Raw genomic sequence first — 10,331 nt, forward strand, 5'->3', positions numbered from 1 at the left:
TTAAGTTTCCACCATTTCTTAGTTGTTCTTTATAGTGATCATCAGTTGATGGGCATATCAGTTGTTCGGTGATGTTCTCATTAAAATTTTTACAATAACATGTTTATGAAATCTATCATTTGAGATTTCTCCTTTTTTTGTTCTTTTTTCTGGTACGAAAGGCCAGCTATTGGCTTAAGATTCATCATTTAATGGCGATCAGTTAATGGGCATATCAGATGTTATTTGATCTTTACACTACAAGTTTTACAAGAACGTATTTAATAAATTACAAAGGTATCAATCTGGCAATATTATTATAACTTGAGAAAAAAGATACGATAGAATGTCATTGTTCTTTGTTGTTATCACTTGTGATACGAGGTCATAAGCTACGCTGGTCATCAATACTTTCTTCCTAGAAAAAAGTCTAATTAAAGTATAGTTTGGAACTTAATGATTATTATTTCCATTAAAAACTTAATTGTAGTTCAGAAATGGTGTTACAGACTTGTGATAATCACAGTAGTTGATTGCTTGATTGAGATGTCAATTTGAAAACATCAACAATTTATAGAGTTGTGCTAAAACTATCTGAATTGCTTTGCTTGCAAAACCAGATTGACTGCTGCTAAAAATTTTCATTTGAAGGAATTCATGGATGCCTGAATCTCTTCCAAAGTCCTTCCTTTTGTTTCTGGTACTACTTTTGCAACAAAAACAACAGATGTTGCACAAAAAGCAGCGAAGACAAAAAAGGTACCTGAAATCAAAACAGCATATCAACCAAATGAAAATTGAGGAATTTTTAGATAAATTTGCTTTCAATAGTTATCATTCTGCGTTTTACTGTAATGTGCTAAAATAATCTATAATGTCTTATCTTGATTAGTTTGGTACAGACAATTCATTATTGTTACATTATCTAAAGTGTTAGCAGAGGAGACTGATTTTTTTTTGAGAGAAAAGAATGTTATATAAGTTTCCTTGAGTTACATAAGATGAAAAAAATTAACCAAATAGATCTGAGATTTATTTGTCTCTGGAGAGATTTGGATTATTATTTTGTCAAATTAGATAATTTGACAGCATTCAGTCATCCAGATATGACCACAACTTCTGAACATACATACCGATAAATACTATATTGCATATGTAGTTTTTGAGTAAAAAATTGCATGTGTAGTTACTGACAGAAAACTACAGGAAGCAAACCTATTGAGAGATGTGTAGATCTATTTAGCCATTGTGGCTCAACATTAGACACTAATTTGTTGCTATGTATGTTTAATGCCTCAAAATTTGTTGTGGTTACTTAAATGGTACTCACCAATGCAAACATCTATGGCAATCTTTGAATCATTAGAGGTTAGCGGCAAATCCAATACGACATGATTCTTATTATCAACCATTTAGTACATCCTTTGAGAAACAATGAACTAAGTTAATGTGAAGCTTAATTTAACTCATTCTCTTGAAAATTACCGCTAAAACTGGATGGAAAACTGAGTGACACTGGTTGCCATCGTACTTCTGTACTGTTTACAATACTAAATAGAGAATTTTGGATCCAGTAGTATCTTACCTGAAGAACTCCAGCTCACGAGAAAATTGAAAGCATACGAAACTGCCCATGAAGCAAACCAGTTCACCAGAGTCACTAGGCTTCCAGCTACTCCTTTTATGTTGATTGGGAATATCTGCAACCAATCCAATCTCAATGCAACATCCTACACCCTGCCTTCATTTTTAAGGATCTTTAACCAAGAAATGGATTTGCCAGATAGGAAATTGAACATCACTATTCTCCCCTCACTAAAAAAAAAAAAAAAAGAAAGAAAAGGACAAGAAAATAGAAGGGCCAAATTACCATTATCTTACCTCGGACATTATAACCCAAGGAATGGCTCCCATTCCTATTGAAAAAGACCCCAAAAAGCCCTGTTTCATGATGAAAAATGTGTTAAGCATTTTATCACAGAAAAAGGAAAAAAGTTTCAGCCATCAACCATCAATTCCCTATCTAATTTGTGACAGCATCTTCTTGTTGAATATGTCTTGGAATTTTCTTTTTCTTTTGAAAATATGTTTCAGATGTTGGTGGACACATAAACATCCCATGGAATAACAACTGAATATAAACTTAAACTTTTGCTACTTTCAACATTATGATTGATGCAGACTCAAGTAGTAAAGAAGGAAAAAAAGAAAAAAAATCTTTTTGGTACAATGCCTTTGCTTACCAATATGCCAGTAAGAGCTAGCAAAGGGACCCAATCCATGTAAATTCCTTTGTCCTGCATCCAGAATTATCATGCTGTTATTTTGAGAAACCAAACTGACCACAGATATGGAGAACCATAAGCATGGAATTTACCTTCAAGTAGAATGATATTGCAATTGTAAAAGCACTTAAACATGTTCCTGATGCAGAAACCTGAAATACAGAAGAAGTTTATTGTTTTAAACATCTTGTCCCACTACAATTATCCAAAGGAAAATGCTATGACTAATCTATATACCATTAGGAGAGGCCTTCTTCCACTCTTATCCATCAAAAAAGCACCCATTGTCGTAATAGGAACCTGTTAAACAAAACCAATATTAAATAATGCATTGCTCGATAGAATGATCAATGGAGACATGAATTCAGAAAGGGCTAGGAACCTGAATGGATCCCAGCAAAATGGTTCCAAGATTTCCTGAAGCGAATCCTGTGGTCAAAAAATAAAAATTCATAAGCTAAGCTTGAAATGGAACACTTGGCAAGTTACTTTCATAGGTAAATCATGAAAAGTGTACCCAGAACTGTTATTTTACCTGCAGATACAAATATTTCAGTGGCATAGAATGTAATTCCATTGACTCCTCCAAATTGTTGAAACGCCATTAGGCCAACACCAACCTGTAAGGCCCCATCAAGATCTCCAGGCATAAGAAGAGAGTTGGAAGGTTGTGATAACCGAGTTTTGGAAGGTTGCTTACGATAACCGAACGGATGTATGTCCTTTGGAATAGCTCCAAAATCCTAGTCTCAGGAAGGCTCCGAAGAGTTTCTACATATTCCTGTGCAGAGATTTTTGTTTTCCAAAATCACCTTATGATGTTGTAACTTAAAAATCTGTGGACTAGAAAAGTTATAAATGTTAATGGATTCAAGTATGAACTTGAATGTCTGCTGCTTCCTGAGAGATATCAGCATCCTTTCCACGAAGGCTTTGCAATGCAACTTCAGATTCCCTATCTCGTCCCACCTTTGCCTGAGATAATTATGCACTAATAATCTGAGACTTGTTCTTTTTATAAGCTTTACATATTTGATAATTTTACACAATGTCTTACCAGCCATCTAGGAGACTCTGGGATGAAATAGAGACCCACAAGTATAACAAAGCATGGAACAAGTCCTACATGAAAATCTAAATCGATCAGCTATTTTGACGACAATATTAAAATATTGGATAATTTTTTTGAATTTTATCATATCTTTTTTCATCAGTATTCCAAGCATCGATAAAATGATGGAAGCATTCTGGACTTACCAACTAGAACCAGCGTGCGCCATGTGACTAGTGTTCCAATTATGTAACACAATGATAATCCCCCACAGATTAATAGCTGGATTTGAAGCATGTAAATATAAATGGTTTTTCCTATCATGTTCTTGGCCTCTTAAATTTAACTTTTCTGTTTGCTAGCTACAATTTTCTCCTACCTGGTTGATGGTTGTCAGCCCTCCTCTAAGCTGTTTGGGTGCAATCTCTGCTATGAAAACTGGTACCTGCTCCAAAGTAATTTGATAATTATCATTAGTATGTTTCTTGAGTCTATACCCAGCTTTAGTAAATACTATTTTGCTTCAAAACAAATAGAACTAAAATGTGCACAGAAGCTATATACATAAAAACGTATGTCTCTCCACCTCAGAGCACTTTGAGGCACAATTACACCAAGTGAAAATCCCATATACATCATGTTTTATATATAGGTCAATTTACATGGACTCAAGTGCAATTGTCAGACACCAGAATCCTTCTATTCTTTAACATTTTGATTTTCAGAAGCTAGTTGCAGTGATACAATAAGGTATAAAAGCTGACGGTATTTTTATCTCGGACTTACAAATTATGGGTGCACTTGAAAGAAGCATACCACATAGGAAAAGACTCCAGTTCCATATCCCGTGAGAATTCTCCCAAGATCGAGTGAAAATGCACCCTATGCATGGTAGAATGTGAGCATATGTCATAAATTTGTCTGAGAGTTTAAGAATCTTTAGCACCAGAACTAACAAAGGTGAGAAACAAACTTCAGCAAAGTAAATTCCAAGCCATCCTATGATGCAGACAATAGCTGACATTCTCATAGCCTGCTTCCATCAAAATGAGCCAATTATAAACATATCAAAAAATGATGCTTGCAAAGATGAGTGGTTCTTTCTTACTCCTTTACGGCCGGAAAAATCAGAGATACGCCCACTTGTAACTGCTCCAATCATTGCACCAATTGTCACTATGGAGCCAAAAACAGAATACTGCAAGGTTGGCAGCAAAAATGTACACTCAATATTTTACCAACTTCATGCATATTGAACTTCTTGAACACAAGATTTCACTATTAGCATATGGAGGCCCATCTGTTAACAAAAACCTAATGTAACCTAATGGAAAACTGTGTCAAGAATTGAACTTTCTTTTACACTGTCAAAAAGTTATTGGTGGGGACCTGACTTCTTCTATGGGAATCATAGTATATGGCCTTGATTTTTATTATGCATTAACTATTGGAGGGATATTGGTAATGTCACTTTATAGGTCATCCCAGCTTCGAACCCAGGTGATGGGAGTCCCATAACGTCTCACTATGAGAAAGAAGAGAGGTGTGTGTGTGAGAGAGAGAGAGAATTTAATTATGACATGGTGTTCTCTGTTTTGTTAGTTTGAGGAGCTAAGGTTTGTGCTAGAATTGACCTTAAAAACATGATGGATTCAAAAGCATTTGCATTGTAAATTTCAATGAACATGATAATTTGATTGATGGCATGCACCTCTAACTAAGATCGGGTAGAGTTAGATCGGGTAGGTAGACCAAAAGAAAGGAACAGGTATCACATAAGGCAATGGTGCTTCCAACATGCAAATGCCTCAAATCAAGTGGATAAAAGATATCTGCATACGCAATGGAGGTGCGACCTATGATTGACTTGGCACATGACCAAATGAATCAAAGCAGAGAAAAGAGGTTGGTTGGTCATTGACTGTTAGCTTCTGATGTTACATGTCAATATATCAAAGTGGGTGGGAAGGTGCAGGTCTAGAGAGAAGGCAAGATTAATGCTACAAGGCCATCAGTTTGAACATATCCTAGGGTAGATCCATATGCCTCGAGCTTTTATGATGAAAGATGGACCACAAGAAAATTCACAAGCAGGTAAAAATATGTTAGAGAGAACCAAATCACATGCAAGGCAGGCCTTGCATATTTCAAATAAAGGTAAAAAGCTAAAAATATTGGAAGAACTTTTCACAAAGACCAGGCAGTAATGAAAGCAACACGACGTAGCCTAGGATTCGAGTAATGCAGTTGCATTCCTTGTCTTCATTGAAAGCTAATTAATTTTTGATTTTAGCAACTCCACATGGCTGTGATTGACAATATCAATGGAAGGACCCCAACCACCAAATTCTCTGTCTCAATTTTATGAAGTATCCTGATCCCATCACCTTTCTTCAGTGCCCTCTAGCTCTAGGACTGGTTGTTGTCAGTGTTTAGACTTTGCGGGAAACTGATGAAATGAAGTTTACAATCTGTAGCTGGAGAGCAACATATAGTCTTGTGTCAATTTGTGGAAGGACAAGTTCTGGAAGGATTCTTTTCCCGTTGATGCATTTAAAACATTAAGGATTTCTTGTTGACATCTTCCTTTAGGTGAAAATTTCAATTTGGGTTAGAACTAATCAGATAATAAATATAGGTATTGAGATAGAAAGGACTGCATGAGTGGCCTAACCATGAGAATGGCCACTAATGAACCATGCAAAATATTAATGTTTCTCAATGATCATTTTCATAGATAGACGAGTTTCCTTCTCAGAATTTATCGAGTGTTAGAAGCTGAAGAGAAGACTGGAAATTTTGTGAACAATACGGCATGAAATTTGTTGATCTTAGCACATAATTAAAGATATTAAATGAGATATTATTTCAAACTTATATACTAAATAACACAATACTAGAGTAGATCAACTCCATATTTTCGAGAACAAAAAAAAGAAAAAAAAAGTTATATACGATTGTGCATTTGTCAAAAATATGTTAATTTATACTAATTGGGGATCACAACATGTTGCACTAGTTATTCTATCACATCATTAAAGAGGTTAAAGAACATTAAAGAGAAAATAAGGTGTGCAAACCTCAGATAGACTGAGGCCTAGATCTTGTCTTATCTCGGACTGAGTTGGTGCCGAATAGCCGACCTGCAAAGAACCATGGCTAGTTGAGCCAAGTAGTAATCCAAAAGCAGGCGGCAAAGAAAAAAAATAATCCACAAGAGCCAATCTAGTTCTCCCCTTCTTAAGTCTTAACTTGTCAGTGATAGAGCAAATACCCATCTCATTCCTTAAGAAGCTCTACTAGAGGGTCATGATCAAGGAATTCTGGATTGATTTCTTCTAAGAAAGCATCCCTTTGGACATAAATTTAATCTTGCTAATCAGGGTGAAGTTGGTGATTTGTCTAGAATCCATATCTGTTTCCTATGCCCCTTCTAATCTAAGGTATGATATGATATCAACTATAGGTTCGAACCCTAGAATTGGCGTCTCATGAGTTAAAACCCAACTAATTAGTTGTCTTTTCAGATATTCGTTTTGCATATGCATTGAACATGTTTAGTTCAACAACTAAAAAAATGTAGTGCCTTGTTTTTCTTTTGCTATATTAGGACTCCACACTAAAGACACATGACCATGCCCTCCTTAAAAAAAAAAAAATAAAAAAGAATCATATATAAAAGAGTCCAATCGGCTAGTTAGACTAGAAAAGCAATTTTAATTGTGACATTTAAATAATAAACTATTTTTACAATTATTTTTGAACTAGTTTAACATGTTTTTTAGTTATATATTTATATTCTTTTTATAAAAATAACTTTTTTCAAATACATGTCCTATAGCATATGCAAAGTCCACATAAGAGCAAGCGTAGCCTATTAGTCTTGAAAAGGGTGGGAAATTGCTCTCATCCTTGTGCATCATGCCATTTCTTCCAAAGTTATACAAATCCTCTCATACCACATGAGAAAAGAAACTACTTTATGTGGTGAAAAATATAGGAGCCATTTTCTCTTACAAAAATAAAAGAAAAATAAATCCTATAGCATTGCTCTTAAAAGAAATGATGAAAAATATCAGCTGTTTATCCCTGAGTTAACATATATAACTCTAGTTCAAATTGTTCTACTTTTTCATATTTTAAGTTTACCTCTTCATGATTGATCATAACTAGTTAAATACTCAAGGTGTCCAATTTTTTTTTAATGCCTCAAGTTAGAGGACTTATAATTTGCTAAACAATAACAAAGAGAGAGGATGAGTGATAGGATAGAATAGTTTAATTAATAATGATTTTGATATGATATAAATGGAAATAGAAGAACTAATCATAACAAGAGGGGGATGTATATCATCTACGTTGCTCCAATTCGAACCTCAAATTGGAAAAAGGAATAAGTCGGACTCCTTTATTTGTAGGCAAGACTTGAGCTACTTTTTTGGTAGTAAAATGATATCCATTGTCAATTCCGTAACTCCATATATGAGAAGATTAATCCCCCTTCTATATGACAAGTCCCTCAACCTGTGTACAGATAAGTTGAAGCTCTAATGTATGGAAACCTCGATATCTATGAAGAAGTAGGTTCAACTTTTCCATTGGGCCACTTGAGGTCTATATAAGAGCATATTGAACCTCCGCTCTTCCGACAGAATTAGAGCCATATCCATTGATGTTTGGAAGATTCTTTCACTGTGAATAAAGGCTTTGGATCTCACAATCCTAGAAGGGTTTCAGTAGACCATGCACTACACAGGATTGTATAATAGAAGGCAACCTGCACTTGATAGAAGTGTGATAGCATTGAAACATATGAGAAAGAATATCTGGATCTTTCTTCACCCTTTTATCATGCAAACTGAAGTTATTACCAGAACAGCTTCTTTTAGAAGGTAGTTTGTTTTCCCTGTAAATTAACTGGTGTTCACCAGTGGTTTCTTGTCTACTATAGTTGAGTAATGGCCAAGTAATTTTTGGTTGTAAACATCGCCCACATCCGTTATTTTTCTAGACAAGGGACTCATGCATGAATTATATTCTCTCAAATTGTTTCTTCCAATTTTATAAAATTTTCTACAAGAAGTTTGATACCCAAGAGGCTCCTTCAGTAATTATATTCTCTCAAATCGTCCCTTCCAAGTTTATAGCATTTCCTAAGAAGTTTGATACCACATTTGACCCCGTAATGGCTGCGATCGAAATGCAGAATTTCGTCAGCTTTTGAGCATCCCTCGTGGATTTCAGAACGTATGCCTTCCAAAAATTGTTCACTCTTGAACGTATGTATAACGTCACCAAGTATTCAACTTTGATATTAGTTCTTAAGATATAATATTTCTCTTTTAGCAGAAAACTTGGTGCTAAGATAATTACAACATTATCCCACCATTAGAAATAGTAAGATAAAAGGCTAAATCATGGGGAACGTAAGTGGATTCCCATATGTGATAGGAAAATCCTTTTTTTAGAACTTATATCATATGGGTGAAAGTGGAAAGGATGATATCCATTTGGATCCGTCTTTATAGCCAAATCTATCATATATGAATAGAAATTTGAGTATCTAACTAATATTTATATTCATATTCACATTCATCAAAAAAATGGATATGGATATGGATAGACAGTTATCTAATCCATATCGGAATATTTGGTTATATTTATAACTCTATTTAATTTTATATAGTACTCATAAAATTTTAATAAAAATATATAATTATATTAATATTCTATTAACTCGATTTACTATCTATTTAATAATATCTTTAATTTTATAATCATAAAATTTAATTATCTGACTTGTATGTATATTTATATCCATATTTTCAATATCTACTTTGTATCCATATCAATTTAAAATAAATATAGATATAAATTTTTGCATCTGACTAATATCTATATCCAGTTGGAATCTAATTTGAGTCATAGAAGCACATACAAACTCAGAAAGGTTAGCCAAGTGGGTTCCATAGCTCAGGTTGAAGGCATTCTAAATTAGTTCAAATAAGAAAGAAAAATAAATAAAATATTTCAAATTCATGAAAAGAGTAAAAAAAAAAATCTAAGCCAAGGATTAAAAACTTACACAAACACCAAACTCGAACGATCCACAGACCGATACCGCAGTGCTGACCAAAACCATGCATAAGGATTCTTTGCATGAACGAGTCTCTTCTGCATGCATGAGAGGCTCTTTAAACCCATTTTCCTCTCTATCAACCACATCTTTGCTATTACCCATGGCTCCCTATTTACTAACTTCTCTCTCTATCTATCTCTCTTCCTCTGTCTATGTATTGGCTTTAAAGCCAGAAAGCTAAGCAAGAAGAGAAGAAGGAAGGGATGAAGGAAGAAACTAATGGAATAAGGGACAGCCATGGCAAGGCTACAACCTCCCAAGTGTCTCCCTATCTGTAAGGGAGACCAAGAGACTTGGGCTTAATCCTATATTGGGAGGGGTAGGTTAGTGATGGGATGGGAACCAAAAGGTCAACTCTGAGCCTCAGACAACTTATCGTGCGTGCATGAGTGTCTTATATATATATATATATATATATTTATTTATTTATTTATTTATTTATTTATTTATTTATATTTTTATTTTAAGGAATTGTAAGTGCATGAGTTGCATTCAAATTTTGAGGCCAAGAACTTGAAAGGAAATTGGTGCATCATATGCATTTTATACGAATGAAGCATGCCAGATAGGCTACTTATCTTGTCGGGGAAACGTTGGATTTATGATGGGACCGATAACGATGCATGTGAAAATGCCCCTTTGCATTGAAATATAACTAAAACTTAGCAGTCCTCATTATTAGTTGTAAAACTAGCATATGTCCCATGTGACATGCAGGCTCCATTTTTTTTTCATTTTTTCCTCTTTCTCTTCCTGCTATACAAATGTAATATAGAAATGTGATAAATTATAGTAAATACAAGACTCCAATAGCTAAATTTCTGTATTACACGCTAAAGGAACAAATTGTAATGATGATTGTGCTGAAACTATCATC

At 34.4% G+C, this 10,331-nt stretch overlaps 1 protein-coding gene across 6 annotated transcripts; it reads right to left on the reverse strand.

Annotated features, from left to right (window-relative positions):
• Positions 1 to 421: 421 nt before the first annotated feature.
• Positions 422 to 9,736, reverse strand: LOC105059918 (sugar transporter ERD6-like 16). Of its 6 annotated transcripts, none has more exons than XM_029260414.2 (18): positions 9,401 to 9,735; positions 6,396 to 6,458; positions 4,424 to 4,513; positions 4,289 to 4,348; positions 4,132 to 4,197; positions 3,695 to 3,760; positions 3,522 to 3,597; positions 3,322 to 3,386; positions 3,147 to 3,239; positions 2,965 to 3,045; positions 2,800 to 2,884; positions 2,647 to 2,693; positions 2,502 to 2,564; positions 2,357 to 2,416; positions 2,223 to 2,276; positions 1,861 to 1,920; positions 1,565 to 1,716; positions 422 to 742 (listed from the first exon to the last, which is right to left on the reverse strand). In XM_029260414.2, exons 1-18 carry the CDS (start codon positions 9,554 to 9,556, stop codon positions 529 to 531), a joined length of 1,551 nt encoding a protein of 516 aa, XP_029116247.1. In that variant the 5' UTR covers positions 9,557 to 9,735; the 3' UTR covers positions 422 to 528. The 6 variants fall into 6 exon arrangements, with proteins under 6 accessions (XP_029116247.1, XP_010941736.1, XP_029116248.1 ...); XM_010943434.4 differs by having other exon boundaries at positions 1,565 to 1,679; positions 9,401 to 9,734; XM_029260415.2 differs by lacking the exon at positions 6,396 to 6,458.
• Positions 9,737 to 10,331: the final 595 nt, after the last annotated feature.

The sequence above is a fragment of the Elaeis guineensis genome, chromosome 10 (genome assembly GCF_000442705.2).
Source record: "Elaeis guineensis isolate ETL-2024a chromosome 10, EG11, whole genome shotgun sequence".
NCBI lineage: Eukaryota > Viridiplantae > Streptophyta > Magnoliopsida > Arecales > Arecaceae > Elaeis > Elaeis guineensis.